A 25,628-nucleotide genomic window follows, 5' to 3' on the forward strand; every position below is an offset into this window, starting at 1 on the left:
AAATCGAAGTTAAAAATTCAAAGGTATTTGCAATTCAGCCACGCATCTGCTAAAGTAAGTTTAATATATGTTTTATTTCTAAAAAACACTGCCAGTGCGCCCGAGATCTTCTTTTTCTGCTTTCGTAAGTAATCTGTGATAATCAGATCTGACTATAATAGTTGATAGGATAACAGCCTTCTGGACGGGGACATCTAATCATTCTGAAATTAGTGTATTTAACTAATTAATATCAATTGTCCTTAGTAGCATTATAAAAGGTTAAAATATTTTGTTTGCACCTATGAGGGCAAGAGTATATTATCAGGAAAAAAGGAACAAATAACATATGAAAGAGCACAACAGTTTATGTACCCGATAGGAATTCTACCGAATTACAATTTTAGCTCAACAAATCGCATTTTTCTGACTTATTCTATATTTCTATTCACGACTTGTGATTTCATTTGCTTGTGCGGATGTATCCGATTACATAATCGCAATGAATTGCGGTTTTTTGAGAAGATGAGCCTTGTAGAGACTTGCCGTCACGCTCTTTGCATGCTCTGGATTCAACGGAGCGTCTCGAACTTCATTTTCTGTTTCTTACTCTGGTCCTTTATTGTACTGCTTTTTTTTCCTTCTTCCTCCCACACTCTTCCTACATTATTAAGGTATGCCATCTTCCATCCTCCCCCCTTCTTTACCTTTTCTTTTGTTTTTGGTCGAAGGCAGATCTCAGATGTCATGGAGGTCTTTACATGCCTTTTTTGATGAGGCATTAGCCATGCATAAGAGGTTCTGGCACAAGGTCGCAGAAGGCATTTTCTTTTTTGACAGCTATATAAATTTTCATGTATTTAAGTATCGGAATGAATGGGGAAGGTGTAAATGTAACCGACGGGAGTGGTCTCAACAAAATTTTCTCGCATACGCTCTAATAAATGTACTTGTTTATTATTTATACCATGCCATTGGCGAGCAATAGTTACGAAAGAGCCCATTAATGTGCGATATTTGGCGATTGATTGCTGGCAATCAATCAGTTGATATAAAAGTGCCAGGAAATAGAATGTGTATTTTGAACATCTGTTTTTTTTTCCCCGAATGATTAAAATCAAAATTTGACATTGATATATCGATACACTTATCTTTGCAATATCATATACCATATTTCAATAATATATAATATAATATAATGTGTCAATTCGTTTTTGAGTGATCGCGTTTACATGTTTGTGAGATTGATAGATGGTTCAAGTTTCGCCAGAAATGATTCGAAATTTGAAAAGAATCTAGATTTTATATGATAAAACCTCATACCAAATTTTATCCATCCAACTCTTTTCGTTTTGTAGTTATTGTGTTATCTTACATTCGGATAACTGGATAGGCTTTTTCTTTGAATGGATTGCTCTCAAAATTTGATAAACAATTTACATATTTCGATTAGACATTATATACCATATTTCACGTGTCGAGCTCAAAGCATTTTTGAATCATCGTGTTCACAGACAGACATAATTTCAAAAACGTTTTCGTGAAAAGGAGTGAGGGTCTGAAAGGTGGAAGTTTGTCCAAATTTCAGATAAACTTGTACAATACTTTATCTTAGTGTACTTTGTATATGAAAAGTAAAAAGGATTTCAGGAAAATAGGAGAAAAAAATAAAGGATAATGATAACACATTATTAAAGGGATCAAATTTCACGATTTCCTCATTCTCTGTACATGAAGCATACAAAATAAAAAATATACGTGTTTGATTTAGATATTGGTGCCAATACCGGTGCACTTTTTCCGCAACCTCAGAATTAGTAGGTTAATCATTGATTGGTTTGTTGGAATGTTTTTTTACGGAAGAGTAGGACATGCAGTTTTTTTTTGTGTTAATTACAACGCACCATTAGATCACACATTATTATTTCTCGGTCTTGTTAAGATTATGCTGCAGTGTTCTGATAACATTAGAGAAATTGCTAGATTGTCAAAATTTCACCTTGAAATTTTGACGAATGTTCACATTTTCGAGTTACCTGTGTCTGAAAAACATACTTTTGGAATTTTGTCTGTCTGTCTGTCTGTCTGTCTGTCTGTGTATAAAATTGGAGATTTTTAGTAAATTTTGGACCGAATCTGTCCTGAAATTTGATAATATTCGGAATTTGGATCAAATCTGTTAGCTGATTTATTGTCTGTTGGATTTATCTATTTTTGTGTTTTTTTTTGTAGTTTTTTTTTTTCAGTTCTTTGTTGAAGGATTAAATATAGTTGTCCGGGATATGGCTTCGATGTGGTTCTCTGTAGAGTTCACGTGGGAAATTTGGCGCCTCACCCCCACCCTTTCCCCCTTCCACCTTGTGCTTGTCCAAGTGATTAAATAATCTCAATGTTATAGGCACTAGGGACATAAAGTGGTGCCAAAGTTATGTGCCTTATCCATCTGTTATTCCGATAACGAACGAAATGGGTGAAGTTTAGTGTATGGCTTTAGTGTATGCTGGAATTGGATAATACACGGAATTTGGATCAAATCTGTTAGCTGATTGACTGTCTGTGGTATTTATCTGTGTGTGTATGGATGTAATAATTCTAAAACATTGGAGCAATATAAATAAAATTTGGTCCCTAGGTTTAGCATCAAAGCTGTAGAACTGTGTTAAATTTTGTAGTAAATGAGAAGAACTAAATAATGCTAGATTTCCATCACGGTATGTAAAACTAAACATGGAAGTTCACTCCCTATATTGAGGAAATAAATGAGGAGGTTAACGAAAGAATTCTCTGGTCCCTTTTCCGAGATGTTATCCTTTGCAAAATTTCTTTTGGACTTAAAATAAGATTTCCCAGTCCTTAACATAAAAAAATCTGTGATACAATTATCATTTATGTTAACAAATTTCATGAAAAATAGTTCATAAGTTGGTTGGAGCAACTGAACAGCTTATGATATATCGCTTAATATTGAAATTCAATTTCCAGAGCTGGTTTTTAGCATTTTCGAACGCCTATGGGCGGCATAACACTGTAACATTCCTATGTTAGACGAAATTGCCATTTGTATTTTAAACTTTCAATTTTCTCTACAAATATTAAATAACTGCACGATTTAAAATTTAATCGTAAATATATTAAACATATTAATGAATTATTCATTAATATGTTGGACATTGTTATGACATTGACGTATGTTCAACATTGGATGTAAAAAGAAGTATTACCCCCCTCCCCCTCATGTTTTATAATTTAAATATACTTTTTTTTTATAAATTTAAAAACAGTATTTTTTTATTAGAATAGTTTACATTTGAGTATTAGCTGTCTTGATAAATTGTTGTTGAACATTCAACAATTTTCAAATTGACTCGAAATCTCTTCATAATCTTATTTGAATAATGTTCCCATGAATTCATTGTTCAGATTCATCTTGCAAGAAAATTTTACTTTTGTTTTCAAATTGATAAGTTCGTTTTTACTGACTAATAGCATTTGGTGTGATGTTCATTTCTTGCACTGTGTTATTAAACTGGCATTTGTTGCTTATTCTTTCATTAAAGCATATCTCACATGTAAAATAAACATTGTTTAATAGATTTTTTTTTGCTTGTATATATTTTCTTATGGTATATTATTACGGTTGCCATGATTGTCAAGCATTGATACGACACATTTAATCACTAAATAATTGAAAATATGAAGAAAGTGAATAGGTTTTAGTTAATCTTATTCTCATTGAAAATCAATGGAGTTTAAGTAATCTAATAAATTAAGCATGCATAATTATAATAATAATAAAAAAAGGGCTAATTCTTTTTTGGTCTAATCATATTTTATTTTATTTTCTTAATTATGTCAATTTTTTCTTTCACATCAATATAAAATCACTTTGAAATTATAATGACAAATCAAAATGGCAAATATGTAAACTTTATTATATATGACTTGTAAACAATATATTTTGTCTCTACTTAAAAGTTCAGTCTTTTCTGTTCTGTAATCAACTTCCTAGTTGCTTCGCAGTTTTTATTCATTTTATTTTTCTCTAAATACAAGCTAGTTGAATAGAATCTCAGTGTCAAAGATACCAATGTTTATGTAGAGTTTAAAAAGGAAATACACTGTAATAAATAAATAATGGATAAATAGTAAGACGAGATTAAATAGTGAAATACAGTGATACTCCCGTGTATACGAGGCATATTACTACCTTACTTATTATGGAATGATATAGATCTGCTATCGAGTTACATACCAAACACGCGTTCTAGTAGTTCTCAACAAGTAGATTTGACCTGCGAAATTTTTTTTATTAATTCTCTTTCAATTACCATTCATAAATATTCCCATAATGTTCCTTGATCTCGACCACGTGCTGTCGAAATCCAACTTTCGCTATGCATCGCTAATCAGTTGTGACGAACCAGCTGGAATCTTGACATCGTTAGTGTGTATCATCCATCATTAATGACCTGCTTATCAAGTAACGTGTTAAAAATCTTTTTTTTTTTCTTACCATCGGTGTACTATCAAGTGTTAATCCACATCATTTGACCACGGTTCGGAATTGTGAATTTTATAGCGAATAGACAGCTTTGTAAGCTTCAAAACGGGATATTAAATTAATCAATGAAATCAGTCTTCATTCATTCATTTTATTGTTTTTGCGGTTTTCGTATTTCTTTTTCTCACTGGCCTGGATAACGCAGCTAGGCTTTTTTTTAAAAATTAATATCTGTATAAAACTAGCTTGAATTTCCTTTTTTCTCCTTTCTCGGTTGCTTTTTATATTGGACTTCATCATATAAAAATCGATGATTCATTTTTGATTTGTTCTCTTTGATTGACCGAATCCAAGATTTCACACAGATTTACAATATCCCGTCAAGATTGCATGTCGAAATTCATGCATCATACTTGCCGAATTTTTGAGTTATTGCCTATTGTAATAATAATGGAGAGAATTGATAGATATTTAACCATGAATGGAGACCGGGTTAGTCCGAAGCTTGATATAGGTGTATGATTCTGGTAATAAAACCACGTTCCAAATTTTATTCATCCAATTCGTTGCATTTTTGAGTTTTTATGTTCACTAAGCCCCGGATGAACAGTAAATAAACATACCTGTCTAATGGATTTCTTCCACTAGTTTATGCTCCATTTACATTTATACATAGTTGTTCGTTTCTCCAATCGTTTCGAGATCCCTTTCGAGGAAATGGGTGTGATACTGATGTTATGGCTTAGAATTATTCATAAATGATGAATTAACAGAGGATAAATTGTTTCTAATTCATTCGACGGACTCTTTGGAAAATTTTGAACTTATTTTGTTTGTCAGAGCTCTTATGAACAAACATTCACCGAGCATAATTTTATTCTGAATACTTCATATTTACAGATACATAGCGGATCGGATAACCATTAAAGATATTTTTATTTAAACCTCCTATGTACATGCAACATAAATAACATATAAAATAAAAGATATACGAATTGATATTGTATTATATTGTATAAATTAATATTGTATTGAGATATACTATGAAAGTAAGAATTTTTTTTACATTTATTTGAAAAATGAATGATTTTAAAATTTAATTATTGTTTTCAATACTATCTTGAGTTTTTAAAAATTATTACTTTTAAATGAATTTGCATTAGTAGCAAATTTGATTTTACAGTTTTAATCAGAAAATTATAATAATCAAAGTTGTTTGATTAACCCTTTCGACCCGACTTTTGTATGATTAAAATTTTAAATTCCATGTAAAAATATTTCTTCCTACGACAATCCATGTAAAAGTAGGATTTATTTTCCCAATAAAGAATAAACTTCGCGACGTATATGCCAATTAGGGCCGAAAAGGTTAGTTTTAATTATACGTTTTTTTACGTCATTCTTTTGGAAGATGTATAAATAGCATTTTACCATATGCGTTTCGAATTAAACCTTTGATTGCTTAACCTTTTTATGATTTCTTTGACTTCCTTCTATTTTGCAATATTTCGAAACAATCAGCTGGTTTCTAAGAATCGCATGGGCGGATTCGAATGGTAAAATCAAGAAAGCAGAAAAAAATATTTAAAACGAATTAATGAATGAAAGATATCTTGAGATATTTTTACTTTTTCGTAATAACACAAGGCTATTTTTCTCCCATTCTTTAAATTGGTGTCCTGTGAATATTGTTTATTCTGAAAAAAGGAATAAGTGCGCACTTTCTTTTAAACACCAGGGGTGTTTGTGCTCCGGGGAAACCCCGGAATTCCGGGGATTTTGAACTTCGATCCCGGAATTTCCGGGGATCGTCGTTCAAAAGGAAGTAGGAATAATAATGAATTATTTATTTTGATCTGGGTAATTTTGTTTGCTTTTAAAGCAGAAAACGCAAGGTCCTTGTGTGTGGTGAAAACTTTTCCTTTCTTTCTCCAAAGGCAGTGATAATGCGTGAAAAGGGGGAAAAAACTTCTTTTTTGTTCTTTCCTTATTGCGAGTTATGACTCATTCCCCCGGTTCTCGGACATTCTCTTCTGGATTCTTTTCGGCAAGTAGGCGCGGCAGAAAAAAAAGGAGACTTCGTTCGACCAGATGTGCGATAACGTGACTCTGGGTTCAAAGGTCTTATCTCTCCTGGCGTGGCGCCAATAAGTAGAGAAGGGGGATTTTTCGCCGTATTATCTATTTGTCATTGATCGCTTCGCAACTTTTTTTTCTCCGCTGTGTAAAATTTTCGTTTCATTTATTGATGCACGTGTAAATTTTTCGTTTCGCTTATTGAAATATTTTTTTATTTATGTACGCAAGAGAATTTCATTTAGAAATTTCAGCATATGAAACAGAAATTACCCCTTAAAAATTCATATCTAATTAGTTTTACAGCATTAGATCCAGAGCTAAGAGGTAAAACCAGTACAATATTAGCTTTTGAAAAATTATCATCTTTTATGTCCCATATTTTTAGTGATAATGAAAAGTCAAAAGTAGAAGCTGAAATAAGGTTATACCAGAGTGATATTGATATCACCAAAGAAATGCTCTACACATCTGATGAAAGTGGAAATCAAGTCAAGTGTACAATTGATAAATATTGGTCTAAAGTTTTTAATTTAAAAGATGATTTCACAAATGATTATAAGTATCCTACATTGGCTAAATTGGTCAAAGCCTGCCTTAGCTGCTTCCATGGCCCATTAGTGGAAAGTGCATTCAACTTAATGGATACACTTGTCACTGACTATAGAACCTCTCTTAAGATTGATTCCCTAGATGCAGTGCAGACTATTAAATATGATTTAATGGCTTCTAAAGAAACCTCATGTGAAAAATATGGCTCAAAAAATCCAATGACTGATCCAATTCACAAAGATCTCTTACTGAATATGAACAGAAGTTGGAAAACATATCAAGAGGACTTAAAAACATGTATTTCAGATGAGTCACCTATAAAAGTCTCTGAAAAACCTTCTACATTAGCAGAAAAGCAAACTGCTTCTACCTCTGCATGTGCAGTTCTCGAGGAAATTTCTTCAACTGTAAATGAGGAAAATAAAAGTCAACCTTCCTGCAATTATGAAGTTCACCACAAAAGAAAGACAAGCCCAGAAACATCAAAAAAAAAAAAAAAAAGCAGCAGAAATAAGATAATTTTTTTAAAAGAATTAATTCAGGTAATTTAAAATATTTGCATAAAATGTAGTAGTTTATATGTTTGAAAATTTATGGTTATTAATTTTGCAAAAAAAGTAATTCATTGAACTTTTATAATTAGGTCATTCAATACTTCATAATTGTAATTTTTCATTTCTCTCCCCCCCCCCTTCTCGAAACTCCAAAATGCCGGTAGTAAGTCCGTAAAAGTTTCAGGGGATTTTTTGGGGTCCCACAAACACCCCTGAAACACTACCGAAATCGAAAAAATGAAAGGTAACAAAGTTATCATGCAAAGCTAGTGAAAGTAGTTCGTGATCGATTTTTTTCGCAATGATAAATTTGTTATTTTAATTTATCCCGCACGTGTTTGGATTTGAAAGTGTGTTCATATATATCGGTCGATTGCTCATGCTTTGATTAAACTAACTTTCCCAAACTAGTTTCCAATCCACCCTCCAGCTATGCTTTAGTCTAGATAACCTGTGAAGTGAGGTCACCACATGTGAATCCTTACTTGGGCCAAGGCCACCTGTTCTTGTTGTTGAACGAAAGTTTGCTGTTGAATTTTGAACCAAACGTTTTCATTATGTTAGAAATGCGGGGGTAGTCTTCCTGGGAAGGCAGTGCTATCTTTTGGCATGACTTTTGAACCCACCTGGTTTTGGTTGATAGTTTCTCGGAAGAAGTGGTCTTAGTGAGTTTTCGAGGACTTTGGTAATATTTTTGTGTGCCTAGAAGATTTTTTTTTATGTGTTGCGTTTAAAATATTGCAGGCCACATTCTTCTAGAGAATTCTATAAGAGAATTTTGAAGATAGATGACATAGAACAAGAAGATAGAACATTTATCGTTGAAGTTTTTATTTATTTGAAGAACAAATGGCGGAGAGTGAATTTGACTTATAAAAAAAATCCATATTTAAAAATTATTGTGATTAATGACTTAATAAATCAGATGAGAAAACTATTAATTAAAGTGGGGTGTCTGTGGGTTTTACAGCCTTATTTATTTCAAACCAAAATTGTTAATGTAGTGAAAATAAACAGCATGTGTTTATCAATGCTATTTGTTCTTTATAAATTTTTAATAGGGTTTTGTTTCTACTTTTAATTTCCCACTCCACATTAAAACTTTGCAAAATTATTTGCAAAACTAAAATTAAAAAAAAAAAAAACTTTAATATGGCTAGTAAATTTAATTCGACTTTTTTTTTCTTCCTATTTTTCACTTATATTTATTTTTACTAAACTATATTTTAATTAAAAATGTTTAAAAAAGAATAGTGATAAAAACACAACTTCGTTGACTTTATAAAATTTTTTAAAATTGTGAAATAATTTGATTGTAAATACCTCCCCCTCCGCCCCCGAATCTTTTTTTCTTACATACCGTCAGAAAATGAAGTTTAATATCATGTCCAAAAATACGATGAAATAACAAAAAAATCATTGAATTTTGAAAGAATTTCCAGGTACTGCAGCCACTAAAAGCCTTATTCCCTTCCTTACAGCTAGATATATAATGTTGTGATTCACGGAAGAACCAATTTTTGCTTACTCGAATGCTTTTTTAAAAACTTATCAGATATAGTCGAAAGGGATTAAAATTCCTGTTAGGTTTTGTTGTGCATCAATTAGAGAACTGTACACGAGCAAAAAGGATAAATTTACTAGATTAAAATAAGAACGATCCCTCTAGAAGTGAGGAAATAATTTCATCATCCACAGAGAAGATAAATTAGCTTATTCAGTTCGGTTCGCTGCTGTAACATTTCTTAGCTTTCTTTTCAAGATAGTAAAGTCCTTTTTAGGTACAAATATCTACTCAATCTGAAACTGCCGGACAGTACTGCAGTATTAGCCATCTGACTCTCAAATAGTTTAATATTCTTTGATTGGAATTTAAATCTAGTACGAGGTTAAATAGTAGCATGCAATTTAAATTTAAGTGATCAGATTTTTCTAAGCTGCTATTTGCTAAAAATTAATTCATATATTGGAAATAAATAGAAAAATCCAAGAATCGGCCCCCCATCCCCAACTAGAGGTCCAAATCCTCCAATTTTTATTTCATATGAAAATGTATGGTCGCTTAATAAATGATTGCTTGTTCCGTACCACCTCCAGTTCCTAGAGAAATCTTTTTTTTTTTCTCTAATATATAATGTAATATTCCTGAGAAGGAAAGAAAAGCATCGACACACATCCATTGGCTTCAACCATTTAACAGATTTTGCTGATTTTTATTTTATTCGATAGCTTTAGATATTTCATCAAAAGTTGCTTTTTTTCAGGAGATATCACTAAGTAAAGTCCGGTGAAAGCTTCCTCCGTCAACAACTGGAGCGATTTCGCCAATTTTAATCGCTGGTTAATTTTAGCACTTTGCATGTATTTCTAACCAGTCAAATTATATGGATGATTTTCCGCGCGTATTGCTCTATAATATTGTTTTTAATTTTTAAAAGAAAAAAAAAATCAATGCACCATCTAAGAGTTGTCATTCCAACTAGTTGTCTTATTATTCACCAGTGTTATATAGAGCATTCGTGATCTTACTTAAGGTCTCCAGTTTTATGTGTGTGTGGGGGAGGGGGTAAGACCTTTATTGGAGAATATGCGAGAAAGTTCGGATAGAGTACTCCCGCTGATTAATGCCTCTAGTACACCAGCGGTTGTTGTAAAAAAAAAATAAAAAAAATCAATATATTTTGAAATAGCTTTTACAGCTTTATTTTATGTTATGGTTTTGATTTCGCCGATATTCATCATTTCACTTGCAATGCCTTGTGGGTTCTGCTGATATATCATATTGGTTTTTCAGCGTGGTTGCTATTATTAAAATTAATGATATCCGAATCTACACACTTTTTACTTAGAATTAAAAAAAAAATGCTTTTCATTATCCCCTCTCTTGTTTATCTTACGTATTTGTTCGACAGAAAATGACTCGGTATTTTCGCATTCGTGACCGCAAATGCCATTTTAGCACGCTATAAGGACCATTTCTTTAGGTAGCAGAACAGTCACTTAAGTCTATAGTAGTCGGGATACACCAGACTGATTTTCGCTTTTAACATATGCTGCATATGCTAACGCCGCGAGATGTGCTGTATGCTTACCAAACCCAAGGAGCTCCTCAATAGCGGAAGAATAAAAAAACAAATATTCTCGAAACGGAGGGCGAAAGGGGTCTGCCACAGCCTCCCAGCTGTGTCTGAAAAGTCTATTTTTAAGTGGAATCCCCTCATTTCTTGCTTACTTTAAGCTGCGCTTGCACGATAATAAGGCAGCAAATTTTCAGTTATTCGCTTTCAGTAATCGCGTCGGGGCTCGTTAAAGCTGTTTGGATAAGCTTGTCGTGTTGCTAATACATAAAGATTTGTCATACGTTGTTTTGTTTTGTGACATCTGTTGTGGATGGTAAAAGTTTGCGAGTGAAATGAATGCCGACTCATCTTCCGCTACTAATCTTTTCTGGGTGAGTATTTATAAAAATGAGTGTATGGAGTTTAAATAAATTTGATTCAGTTACACAATGGTGAATCATTTAATTAATTTCGGATTTATTATTCTAAGCTGCAAATTGTGTAAGATATTCTGTTTAAAATTTAAATGAATTCTTATAATAATGTAATAGCATTTAAAAGGGTGTTTTTTTTCTATAATATTTTTATTATTTTAAGCAGTTTTCTATAAATTTTGATATTTTATTATCGATTTTACTTCTCACTGTTTACGTTTTAATTTATTTGGCGCAATTCGTTATTATATGAAGTTCAGCCTTTATTTTTTTTTAATTGCAAGTCTAAACCATGACTTTACAGAATCATGATTTTAGATTTGGTTCCTCATTGTATGACTACGTCCAATTAGAACAAGAGATTTTAGGAAATGCAACTCCAGTTTAAATGGTTTATCATTTTTTATGTTGCAAAATTTCTGAAAAGTGTATTTTTCAAGACTTTTTTTAACGCTCATTATAATTCAAAAGATAATCATGTTTGAAACTTTCATAAGAATTTTCAATTTATTAAATATTTACTTTACCGATACCACACAGTGATCCATATTTGCACCTTTCATGTTTTTACTTTTTAATATGAATTTTTATAATTAATAATATTTAATAATTAATAATTTACAAATTTTATTGATTACTGGAAGTAGAGATATTTTACAGCGAAGAGATTTCAGCTGAACAATTGTATCTCAGAAATTAACTTCAAATAAAAATTTTGAAATTCAGTATCAATTTCTTTTTAAAAAATGATCTTTCCTATATTTTTTACACTCATTTATACAGATTTAAACGATTGCTTTTGAAAAATAAGTTGGAAAATATGCTATCCTAAATAATTTTTCGATATATTAAATCCTTTCAATTATTTGCTTTTCTTATATGTACTTATTATATACTAGCCGCCTTTGGCGACCAGCCGGTTCGCCAATCTTAAAGTTCGTTAAAATTTTAATAATTAAATATTTTATGCAATTTCTACTTTAATAGCTTCTTCATCAAAATATTTTAAAACTCCAAATTTTGATTATCATATAATTCATTCATAATATTATAAAGGCCTTCAGTCATAACGTAATATGTATCTCTCTCATTTTCTGTTAGCACCCGTAGAATTTATGCTTTAAATTAAAGTGGAAAGAATTTATCTTCAATTAATATAATAATATTTTTTACTGAAACACAGCATTTTTTTATAATCTGATTACTGAAAATAGAGTCACTCAGCGTTTAAACTTTATGGGCACTAAAGAATATCTTTTTAAATTTATGTAATATCTCAAGAGTTGGTCAACAAAATTTTCTTAGATTCATTATGAGCAGATCGATTAATTAACAATGTTTAAATTTAAATGCATCAAACACTAAGAAAATAAAACGAATCGTTTAAAATAAACGGTTGAAAACAGGTTTTAAAAAAACTACTTAAAAAATGATGTACTTAAAACTATAAGCATATACAAAAAATATATAACTAACATAAATACAATTTACTTACAAAAGCATGCAACTAACCGAAAAATAATTTAAATCATCCATTGATAACGTTGTCATGGCAACAATCAGAACAGAATGCGCATGCGTGAATTTTCTTCGCCGGTTACGTAACGCAAATACGTGATTTTTTCTACGCCAGTTGGGGTAATGCTATGCGGATTAGAAATTTTTAATTTCCTTTATTCTGTTTTATTTTAATTCAAAAGTACTTCAGAATGAATCTGAAAGATTGATTCATTAACAATGTTTAATTTTAAATGCATCAAACATTAAGAAAATAAACAGAACCGATTGAAATAATCCGCCGAAAAATTTTAACCCTAGCCTCATTACTGTTGGGAGAAAAAAACAACGGAAGCCTTTCTCGTTTGGCGCTGGGGATAAGGGAAGATTTTTTTGGCGGAAAAGTTGGCGGTGGGGAAAATGGAAGATTTTTTTGGCGGGAAAGTTAGTTTTTAATTAATAATTAAAATTCTAATTAAAAATTCGAAAAAAGAAACCCCAGGTGCACATTCCCAACCTCCAAGGTATACATGTACGAAATTTGGTAGCTGTATGTCAAACGGTCTGGCCTGTAGAGCGCCAACACACACACACACATTGAGCTTTATTATAAGTATAGATTTGAGGGCCTTTTAAAATTTTTCTTGAGTAAATATATCGCTGAATCTGTTTTCAATCAAAAAAGGACTGTGAAAAGTTTAAAAACTTCTCCTATATGAAATGAATAATTGCCGAAAGCTCGAATTCAATATTTTTATGAATTTCTTTGACCTCTCTGAGCACACGCACATACGTTCTGCATTTGTATTTGTCTTTGTACATGAAGGTTCGTGAAAGATCCAAAAGCGATCCAATTGTGAAATTACAAATGAAATTTGGTACTTTCTCTCCGCGCCAGACTTGTAGCTTACTTCCAAATTTGTATGAAATCCATCAATGCAACTTTGTTCCTGTGTCCATCTTTGTACACATAAAACAATAAATCAAAAGAACTCTTATCTGAACGGATGAAATTTGGCATATGTCCCCCCCCCCCCAATTTAATTATAGATGCTTCGTAAATTTTAAGCTGCATCTGTCTTTAGAAATTTTTTTTTTCATTTGTCTGTCCAAGTGAATATGAGCACGAGAAGTTGAAATGATAAATGAAATTTGGAACATTATTATAACACCAAAATTGTGATCTATATCAAATTTTCAATGCAATCTGTCATCTAGTGTAGGTCCTAAATAAATAATCTCTAAGCATATGATTGACGCAGAGTGGCGAAATCTACTTTTAGGACATGAAATCCAAATTCACCCTAACTATATTCTAGATTCTTTTCAATATGCATTGAACCCTAACACAAAACGCAGAGTTTGAATAAAAATGAGAAAGTCGCGGGTAGAAACTTTCTTATTTAATGAAATAAATATATTTTATTAAGTATTTGAATGAAATTTATTGATGTCATGTGTTTATTGTAAATGTATCTTAAATATATTAATGGTAATTCAATGATCGTTAGGAATCTGTAATTTACTGACAGAAAAAAAATGAAATAATTTATTTTTCTATTTGTGCCGCGGTGGAATAAAGACAAAATCAATATACGATTAATTTTTGTTCCCCTTTGGTGCATTATTCAAATACAGGTGGGAGACGCTCTCGTCCCTCTCACGCTTCAAGATTCATAAGAGGGCGTGATATTTTCGCTCATAATAATTATTCTAGCATAATTTAAAGAAACTGTTTGCACGCACACCTCATTTGAATGCCACAATTCTCTGTGGCAATACCAATTGGGAGAGACGATCAACATGAGTATTGATCTTTTTATTATATGCGCTGGTTTTAATGGATGACTTGCTGTACATTTAGTTGCTGTATGAGTCTGAGAACAGATAATTGCGATTTCAGATTGCAGGAAACAGTATTTTATAGCTTTCATTTGAGTGCCAAGGTCTTTTATAGTAATACCAATTGGGAAGAGACAATCAGCATGAGTATTGATCTATCTTTTTGTTATATGTGTTGGTTTCAAGAAAGGTTTCCTGTAAATATAGTGGTTATATGAACCCGAGTGAAATTTATTATAGTTTTAGATTGGAAGAAGTGATGGGTTACCAGAGGCATACTTGCATAAAAAGTGACCAGAGCGTATATCGAATGCTCACTCCTCCCTCTCACTTTTTTATATACATTTACAGGATGATTTCCTGTAAATTAAGTGATCATATGATCCTGAGTGAAATTTATTACAGTTTTAGATTGGAGGAAACGATATGTTAAATTTTAAAGTATAATAGAGTTACCAGAGACGTACCTACATAAAATGTGACCAGAACATATATCGAATGAGCACTCGTCTCTCTCACTTTTTGTGAACTGCCATCTGCATATTTTCCTGTGAAATGCTTTGACAAGAAAAGCTAATAATGAAATTAGAATTAAGCTTAAATAACAGTATATAAAATAATTGTATGTTGTAACAACAGGACGCTTTCGGCGACCACTTAGTTCTCTTGTTGGCGTTGTAAATAATAATGTATAAATTATTTTGGAACTAATATTGTATGTTTTTATAAATTATATGCTTTTAGCGATCAACTAGGTTTTCATCAAATTACTTATATTAATTTCATAATGTCGTCCAACTTTAATTCAGTTATTGAATTTAATTTTTAGTACATTGGAGGTATTAATAGATACAAACAATCAAGCAAGGAATTGGAAATTACATATAAAAGCTGCACAAAATTATATTACTCTTTGAAGTAAATTTTAAAGCATAAAAATTGAAATACTAGCAGCTTTGTATTTTATATTTTGCTTGGCATTTAACAGTTATAAAAATATTAAGCAGAATGACTTTCTAAAAATTAAGATTTCATTAATATTTAATCATTGGTCAAACATGATTTATTTTTTTATTTACAGTAATTGTACCTTATTTATATGATTGTAATGTGTATTTTAAGCAAACTATAATATTAATTATTGCTCTAGATATTTTTACCCTGAAAACTAGCAAAATTATTTTTTTTAATAAAATTTATATTTAGAGAAAGAATTATAGGGGGACCATTTAAATGACTCATCCATATATTAAATACATCGCATGTTAAATATAATTATAAATTATAAAAGTTATTAATAACAGCACCGAAAACAAACCCCTAATGTTTATAAGCGTAAAATATCTAAATTATATTTAATGTAATTATATTGCATAAATGAACAATATAATTGAATAGCTACTTTAATTTTTAATCCTAAAATTACCATTTATCTTATGAAATGCATAATAAAACATATTTATAGTTTTAAAAGTTGTGAAAATCTTGTAAATAATTCTTACGTATTTAATAAACTTGACATAGCAAATGTAATTTCGCAATAAAAATTTTGATGTTTTTGAATCCTCATTTGATTTGCAAAGATCAGGTACTTGAATGCATTGAAATAAAAATCACGTATCGTCTAAATTTTAGATCATTTTTTAGAATTTTTTTTTCAGATTTTTAAATTATCTGCAGATGATGTGGTCCAAATCTTGAAATTGGCTATCTGACTAACAAGTCAACAGGTCTATAAACTTTTTATTTGAGTATACATAAAAAATTTTTCTGCCATTTTATTTAAAATTATTTACGAAATGAATTTTTTGTACATAAAATCCAATCAATTGGGAAAATAACAAGCAATTAAAGATTTTTTTTTTTTTTTTTTTTTTTTTTATAAAACTGCTTCTTAGAAACTGCTTACATAGGTAATAAATTAAAATATTTCGTTTTTGGAAAAATAAGGGACCTCTGACATTTTGCATTGCCACAAGATCTCTACATTTTTGAAGACACTATACTGTAAGGTTTTTCTTACTTTTTTGTGCTTTTTGAGAAACAGGAATGATGTGTTCTATATGTTATTCCTTTCTTCATTAGAGTCATTTGGAATTTTAAGATTCTTGAGACTAAAAGATTTAAAAAAAAATTTTCTACCTAAATGTAACTGTTTGACAACTACATTTTGCGCCCTCAGTGTTTGTCCCACGGGCATTTGCTCTGTTTGTTCCATTCTTGTTACGCTACTGGCCATTTAACAAATGATTTTTTTTTTTTTTTGGAGATTACAGCATTTTCTCTTTGCATCCTTGGTGCATAAAAAAAGTGAAATTTCACCATTTATATGTTTAAAAAATCAAATGGGAACTCCTAAATGGGAACTTTATTTCATGTCACGTGCAAATACTACACATAACTTAAAAATCACCAACCTCTTTAAAAACTGTTGTAAAAATTAGAAACAGGAAATCGTGAAACAGGAGAAATTATGAGAAGAATCATATTTGTTTTCACTTTTACCTCACAAAGACAATATAAAGTTACATTTTCCTCTTGTTAGGTTACCGCAACAATGGAGTAGGAGTGAAAAACAATAGATCTTTACTGCTAGTTGATGCTTACGATTTGACAGCACAGGCTGTTCCGCGTGTCATAAAATGAAGAGTCCACATAGTGGTTCGCCTTTGAAATATGAAAGTATTTCAGAGAACCATCAAAGATAAATTTACGATGAGTTTTTATTTGAAAGTAAAGAACGCTCGGTTGCCTGTAAAATAAATAAATAAAAAAAAAGAACTAAAGTTTGTTTATTTTTATAGTTAATGATCGTGCTTGAATTTTATTGTCTGACACATAACCTTTTTTCTGTTTGTTTTTTCTTTAACTTTTACTTTTCTAAAGAAGAAGGGGAAAAAAAAATCTCTCTCTTTTTTTTTTTTTTTGTGAGAGTGTGATGAATTTTTAATTTGTATATGATGCTACAGTGATTGTTGCATCGTAAAACATTAATCATTTGATGCATTTTTCACTTTTTACTTTCTTATTTTTGAAGTATACAGAGAGAAAATATTATTGTCTTCAAAAGTATTGTATTTGACATTGGTATTTTGACGATTTTCCCACGATTCCGAATTTCACGTCGGAAACGTATTTTTGGAATTTTCGGAATGCATTTTGGTCTGTGAACAGGATAACTTAAAAATTCAATCAAGGAACTAGAATATTGAAATTTGGTATGTAATCTTACAGATTTCTATCAAAAGTTGGACGGAATCTGTCCGTCTGTATGCAGGCGAACACGATAACTCAAAAATGAAACATTTGAATGAAATTTTTTGTACAAATTTATCAGCAGAATTATAGATATGTGTTAAGTTTTGAGCCAAATATGTCTAAGAAGGTGTAATTCATCTATGTGTATATATGAAGGGTCGTGTTCCCAATCGAAATAAGACTACACGTTTGCCTTTTCCATATTTTAATAGACAAACGCAGGACTACACGTGCATTAAGCAAAAGAACAAAAGTATCGGGTTGGTTGCAGTTTAGGCGAACATAGAATGGCTGTTATCCTTCAAATTCGACGTTCACACTCTCCCGCTCCAGGGGCCGTGATGGCCTGGTGGTAAGGTGTCGGCTTGCAAGCCGTAGGGTTTCAGGTTCGAGACCCCATTCCACCGAAGAACCGCCGTGTAAGGGGGTCTGTTGCACGATAAATCCGTCAGGGCCAAACGTCCTCCCGTTGGTGTGATGTGGAGAGGGGGGTGCCAGCTCAGGTGTCGTCCTCGTCATCTAACCGCGGTTCAAAATGACGAGGTCCGTCCCAAAATAGCCCTAATGTTGCTTTAAACGGGACGTTAATATAACTGAACTAAACTAAACTAACTCCAGCTCCAAGCGTCTCTCTTCTCCCGTTTTCATCGCTTCTCCGTCTAGTTGGAACACTACTGCCATTTGCCGGTGACGAGGAAGAGAGAATACCATAGGAGCTCATACTATATATATATATTACTATATATATATTATATAGTAATAATGTGTGTGTGCGCGCGCGTCATAACTCAAAAACACAATGATTTATCTGAATAAAATTTTGTATGCTATCTTATGGCGAAAATTTTATATCTATCAAATTTTGGATCCAGTCGGTAAATAATAGATTATCTAAAATGCATATTCAGTTTTTTTTAAATTATATTTCGAAACACACGGACATACATAAAAACGTCCCCCCCCCGAAAAAAGCGTTCAAAATACATATTTAGTTTTCTTTATGATACTAGAAAGTAAATAACTCTCATGTACGGTACACAGAAAATAATCAGCGGGAGTATTCACCCCAAAACTTTTTCACAAACTCTATAATAAAGGTGTTTGTTATCCCAGAGAACACCTTGCAGTGGCCTACAATAGTTGCGAAATATTAACCTTTGGCGTGGTTTTAACATTTTTACTGAATCTATGGTGTGCATCGTTGGCGAGTTATTTGGCGATCAATCCTTATGCGGTCAATAATATCCAAAAATCGGAATTTGTGTTTTAGATGCGTTTTTCTTAACCGATTGAAACAAAAATCTGACTCAAAACTACATTTGGAGTCTACAAAGTCATACACAAAATTGGGTATATTTATTCATTGCAACTTTAGTTATCGCGTTTGCATGTTTCTAAAAGTACAGACCAACAGACAATCAATCCTTTGTTGAATTTGGCTCAAAATTTGATGTGTATCTAGACTGTACATGATAATTGTGTGTATCGAATTTTATCTGTTTAGATCTCTTATTTTTGTAATTATCATGTTAAATTAGATTCGAACAGACGAACTTCCTCTGAACAGAGTTTACTCAAAAATTGATACAAAACTATACATTTGGTATAAAGACCGTACACTAAATTTCATCCGTCTAGCTCGAAGCATTTTTGAGTTATCTTTCCCACAAACAGACATTTTTCAAAAATGTGTTTTTCTAACTCAGGGAGTCTAAAACGCGGAGATTCATCGAATTCTCGAGTTCGGATTTTTTGACGATTATTCTATATTACGTATACGAGAAAGTAAAAATTTGAGCTCTCATATCGTTCATGGTTTTGTCCCTAGTTCACAATTTTATATGGGTGGAGGAGAGGATGTTACTAAAGAATAAGTGAAAATGCTATAAAAAAACCACTCCCGCTGAATTTTTTTTTTTAAAGCCATGGTATTTTAATATTCCTTGATTCAGCTTCTCTTTTTCCAAATAAGTAGCACTCCCAAACAATGGGCAGATAAGCAAGAAGCTTATTTTTTTTCAACGACTTCAGTCAAAACAGGGCGAAATATGAAGGAACCGGAGAGCGGTTCGTCAGAAGTGATGTCAGCGGACGTATAAAATAATTGGGCATTGTGTTTGACCTTGCTCTAAATATGAAACCGTCGTAAGCTTCAATAAAGGAACTGAACGAGGTTTTAAACAGGGCCTCATTCAATTACAATTCCTTTTTTTTTTCTTTTGGTTCTGACTGGAATAGATATAGGTATTTTTATAACTTATGACAGTGGTTCTCTGAATTTTTCTTTTTTGCTTTTTGTTCATTCTCAATGAATCAATGTCTATAAATTGCATCCTTTGTTAAAAAAAAAAATGCTGGCACTTTTAAGTGATTTAAAAATTATTAAACAGTAGATAATATTGAATGTAAAATTTATTATATTTATAATTTTTGAAAAAAAAAAAAAAATGTCTTGCTTTCTATTCCAGAACTTCTTTTTTTAGGATTGGTCTTTTCTTGGAAGGTCAGTTAACGCACTTAAACCAAAAGGGTTGAGTTAAATTGGAACTCTTGAATATTAAATAAATGAATGGAACTTTGAAATTCTCCAAAATAATACTGGTAGATGAAATTCGGTGTTTGGTCTTTACACCAAATTTGTACTTATCGAATTTTGATCGAACTTCGGTCCCATGAAATTTGTCTTTCTATCCGAAATTAAATCAACGTGATAACAACAGAACACGAAGAACTCTATAAATTATTACATACAGTTTCAGCATCTTGAGTGTAGATAAGTATGCATGCATGTAAATACGATTACTCAAAATGGCAGTGATTTAGATAAATGAAATTTAGTGTGGGATCGTTCTACTAAAATTGTAGTTTTGTGTCAAAATTTCATTGCAATTGGTGTAAAAAAAAAAAAAAAAAAAAAAAATCCAGTGCACACTGATTTTTCCCGCCACACTGCTATACTCCTGATATGAAAAATTAAAAATTCGTGCCCTCGTAGTGTTCTTGGCTGTACCCAAGGTCCACAATTTTTTGGCGGGCGGAAGAAGGGGAATCATTTATATGGTTGCGCGAGAAAGTTTTGCTGAGGCTACATTTACTCGTACGTAGACGTATGTTTAGATTTGTTTGTAAATACCATGAGAATGCGGAAGTCTCGAGGACATAAATACCCTAGTAAATGTTTACGTGTTGCTCTGTTGTAGCTCAAATAATAGCATGGTGATATTCTAATTCTGGCCGTGCTGTCCAGTTTTAGTTAAAGAACATTAGCCAGATCTTATTGTATCCAATCTTTCAGTATGCCCGAACTGTTGAGGCAAAGATTCATTATTCGATATAAACCCAAATGAAAAAATTAAGAGTAATATCCTGAACAGCATGGACTTAAGTGATCCATTCTTTGAAATTTCATCTGACAGGAAACTTTATGCTTGAAAATTGAAGAAAAAGGTACTCCCTGAGAAGATATTATATGATTATGGCTTGTCGAGGGTTGATTTCATAACGATCCTTTAAATTCTTTTTGAATGAAAGTGATCGATTTTTTAGCAGTGGAGGGGTTTCAAAGAAATTATTTTTTTCTCCTTATCGGCACCATTTTGTAATTTATTTTTGATTTATTCTTATGAATTAGTTTCACTATATATATATATATATTAGTAAAAAGCTCTTTAAGAATAAGGTATATACTAATTTAGCTGTAACTATCAGAAAAAATAACTGTAATAAGAGTAAAAGTACGCATAGTTCTCTTTCGTCTTATTATAGACTGATGAAAAAGAAGATGGCGGATTAGCAGATGAAGATGACAAAAAGAAGGCAAAGAAATCTGATAGTGATTGTTGAAGACAATTTTGAATTAGTGATGCGAAATGTGACAGTGCGGAAGTCAGAAAATAATCAAAGTGTTCTAGCTTTGATAAAAATTTGACATTATTTTCAACAATTGTTTTGTATTAACGTTCCGTATTAAAAGCAAGACTTTAATTCCCATACTGGGATTGCAATAATTATTAGGTAGATTTTTAATGGAACCGCGTTTGCATAATGCTAGGTTGGGATTCGAAATCGGAGGATGGGGGTTCATTACCTGATCCCTCCAAATATTTAATTAGTAAACGGCCTAGCGCCTAAGAAATCTGATAGAAATTAAAGGCCCTCAATTGATGTGGCATGAAAGTTTTGAGAAAATGCAAATTTTAAAACGTTCCTCGTCTTCTGACCATCGTTCAAAAGCTCTTAAATAGCCTTTGAGTAGTTCTTAATCTGATTAGGCTCGTGTAATAATTCTTATTAGTATAATTAAAACCAATTAGTAACTAAATAATATACAACAATAATATACATAAATAATAAATTTATCTTGCAGTCTACAGTAAATCGAAATAACAGAATAAAGAAATATTCAACTATTTAGCGATACTAAATAATTTAGTGTCAAAATTGAATTTCAGGACCATTTTTTATGGCTTTTCCAGTTATGAATTTTTCTACTTTACGATTTTTTTTTAATCGTCTTCGCAAGTTCATAAAATCAGGAATCCATACCATTCTATATTGTTCATCGAGTTGATTTATTTTTTTATCTATTAAATTTTTATAGTTTGTTTGAGCAAACAATATGAACAAAATCATTGTAAAAGGAGGCGGGGGAGGGGGACGGATACTATCCAAGAGAAATAAATTTTTTCACATTTGCTGCTGCCTTATTTTATGGAAGTTGTCTTTTCTCTTCACATCTTTTCACTTCTGTCTGTCGTAGTTATAAATAGAAAAAGAAAGTATCTCTGAAGAATTGATGGATGTGAAGTGCATAAGCTTTAATACTTCGTCCAGAAAACGGATTACTTGGAATAACTGTCAGCTAAGTGTGCCAAGAGTGGATTCCTAAATTTAAGATTTTTTTTCCCTTCCCGTTTTGAATATATTGTGATTCCAATTCTTTTCATCTTTAATAAAATGTTCTGTTGAAAAAAAAATCATCTATATTTTATTTGCATGTTGGAGGAAAAGATACTTCACAGATCTTAGAAGAATTCTGCTCTGCTCAAATTTAATACTACTACATTAGTGAAAGCCCATGAATTTTTGATTTAGATTAAAGCGTTTCGTAAAATCGACGTTTGTTTCAATTAATATTTAATCGATAGCTTTATTGTGCAGATTTTTAAATATTTTGCTATGGTTGTGAAATAATCTTTATTAACTGATTTCCCCCTCAAATGGAGAATACTGCAGGAAAACCATTTTACTAAAGCATTTTGTAAGAGTGGTGGATTAATTTGTTTTATCATTATCAAATGAAACTTAATAAATGATCATTTTAGCTTCGGCTTATTGTGATTCTCAAGCAATGATTTCATACATTTGAAAATTTAATTTATATATCAAAGTGAAATTTTTTTAGCTTTTTATTGTTATAACTTATTCATGAATTAAATAATGGAGCTGTGTTAAAAAAATAAAGAAATGTAACGTTTTGAAATTTTACAAAAAAGACTGTGCTTCTTTTATATATATTTCGTTTCATATGAATGAGATATTTTATGAATATATTTTGCACTGTGGCGTAAAGATGGGTAAGCACCAGGGCCAGTCTTTGGAAGAGCCCACGAAGGCTGTATTGTTCAGGAACACTACGCAAGTTCTGTTGAGAATTTGTAGTATCTTTAAACACGGTTGCAACAAATAAAACCGGAAAAAAGGCGGAAAAAAAAAGACACTCACTGTTAGATCTTGACAGGCCATTGATTTTATAGAAATTTTTTTGAAGTAAAAATTGAATTACTGTTTGGCTACTGTGGAACAAAAGAAAATAGTATTGTCGTATTTCTGATGTCATTTACAGAAAATTAAGTCGTTTTTATTTTCCTCAAGATTTATATTTTTTAAAGAAATTTATCTTTATTAGCTAATGGGGGAAAAAATCTAACAAATTTAATTAAAATTTAACAAATCTATTTTGAATTAAAAAAATCTCAGATTCCATTTTTTGATATAATTCTAACGAAGGCGAATTATGATAATGTTATTGGAAAATGCTGACAAAAAATAATAATAACGCTTTTAAACTATAAATTGCCAAAACTTGCAATTAAACTTTTAATAGAAGAACCAGAATTATATATATATGAAAATTAAAGCAAAAAATAGATTATATATATCATATTCTAATATTAACGCTGAAAGCAACATTCGCTTTGGATTCCAAAACTTTGTTGATTTTATGTATATCATCTGTGCATGAATTAACTGATTTTTTAAAAAGTTCCATTATAATTTTATTATATCCATTTTAATTTTTTGTATTTGAACACCATTGTCTTGCTTACAATTCTTTTTCGGCCGATAAAACTGGAAATTCTTTTTTAAAGTAGAAATTCCAAAACTATTACCTCTGTGTTTTGTACATCAGATTTCATTAATTGAATTTTTTTTAACAAGAATATTACTTAGTATTAAGAATTTGTAAGTAGCATTTTGAAGCTGGCAATACATTTGAATCAAACGATTTTTTTAAATTAAGAATTCGTATGCAATATTTTAAAACTGATAATATATTTGAATCAAACAATTTTTCACTAGATATGATAAAAAAATAAAGTTTTATATCTGTAAGAATTTTTCACATATCATTCTGTTCGTGGAAATTCTATATTCTAATTCATTTATTAATTTGAAAAAAATGGCCAAGGTAATGTAAAATTCAAACTATTAATTATTTAAGAACGAAAATCAAACGTATTAATTTTTTTAAAAAATGCTAATGTATTCTTTTTTTTTTATTGTTGAAAATAATTTTATTTGATTTTGTTTTTCGTGTTTTAAGTGAATCAAATTCTATTTTTTGTTGGTGGATGGAGCATCAATTTTATTGTAAGTTTATATTCATAGCTTATAACTTCATTGTTGCTAACGATATTTAACGATGGTTGTTTAAAGAAACTATGTATGTTTGTAATGGATAATTTGTGAATAGGTTAGAAAAAGTTCAATATCGAACTTGATTTTTTTTTCAACCGAACTTACTATATCGCATTAAAAATTTTACATATTTTAGTTGATTGTAATTTATGTTACTAATTATTGTTTATGTGGATTTTTTTAATTGTACTTTTCTTATTAATTTAAAAACTTAATGATAATTTTTCTCTTTTAGGTAAGTGACAAAAATTTTGTAAAGTGAATTCATCTTTAAAAGGTATTTATATTTATATGAGACGTTTATTTTTAGGTGAGTAATGTTTAATTGTTTTGGAGGACATTTATATAGATTTCACAAATCTTGCTTATAAACTAAGATTTTCTTGCGATGAAAAAGTAGTAATTGTTTTTATAGAAATATATAGTATTTGTGGTTTAATTTCCCCTTTTTTAATTACTTTTTTTTTCATATAGTATGATGTCTGTAACTTTTTGATAGAACTTCCAGATTTTTTTATATTTATTTGCAAATCAATTATCATATAATATTTTATTATATTATATATCATATAATATATAATATCATATAATATATATCATATAATATTATCTGAGATATTTTTCTTACACTTAAATGTGAAGTTACTTTTGAAGTTATTCTAATTCATTTCACTAACATGGCTATATCGGCCATATTTTTTTATAATATTTGTTTAAAAGTCAATATGTTTTTCCATACTTTTAACAATTTTAAAATAGATTATACTACATATTAATCAGGTTTTGAAGTCAGAGTTTTATTATATCGAATTCATTTTCCTTTTTGCTATGATTTATTTTCATGGGATTGCAAGGGTTTTGAAAGTCGTATGTATTTTTTTTATATTTTATTTTATTCGTAAAAACTTTTTCATATTTTTTGTATAAAAGTTTTATAAAAGGATATTTTTACGCT

General features: G+C 30.6%; 1 protein-coding gene across 11 annotated transcripts in view; it reads left to right on the forward strand.

Annotated features, from left to right (window-relative positions):
* LOC129981785 (ankyrin-1-like) overlaps positions 1–25,628 on the forward strand; it is a 187,332-nt gene that overhangs the window by 47,290 nt on the left and 114,414 nt on the right. The window contains exon 1 of one of the 11 annotated variants that reach the window (XM_056092797.1): positions 11,027–11,113. The exons of the other annotated variants lie outside the window; for them this stretch is intronic. Within the exon in view, the coding sequence (XP_055948772.1) occupies positions 11,075–11,113 (39 nt within the window). The 5' untranslated portion in view covers positions 11,027–11,074. Of the gene's footprint in view, positions 1–11,026; positions 11,114–25,628 lie in introns of those variants that run through there. 11 annotated transcript variants of the gene reach the window in all.

The sequence above is a fragment of the Argiope bruennichi genome, chromosome 8, assembly GCF_947563725.1.
Source record: "Argiope bruennichi chromosome 8, qqArgBrue1.1, whole genome shotgun sequence".
Classification (NCBI taxonomy): Eukaryota; Metazoa; Arthropoda; class Arachnida; order Araneae; family Araneidae; genus Argiope; species Argiope bruennichi.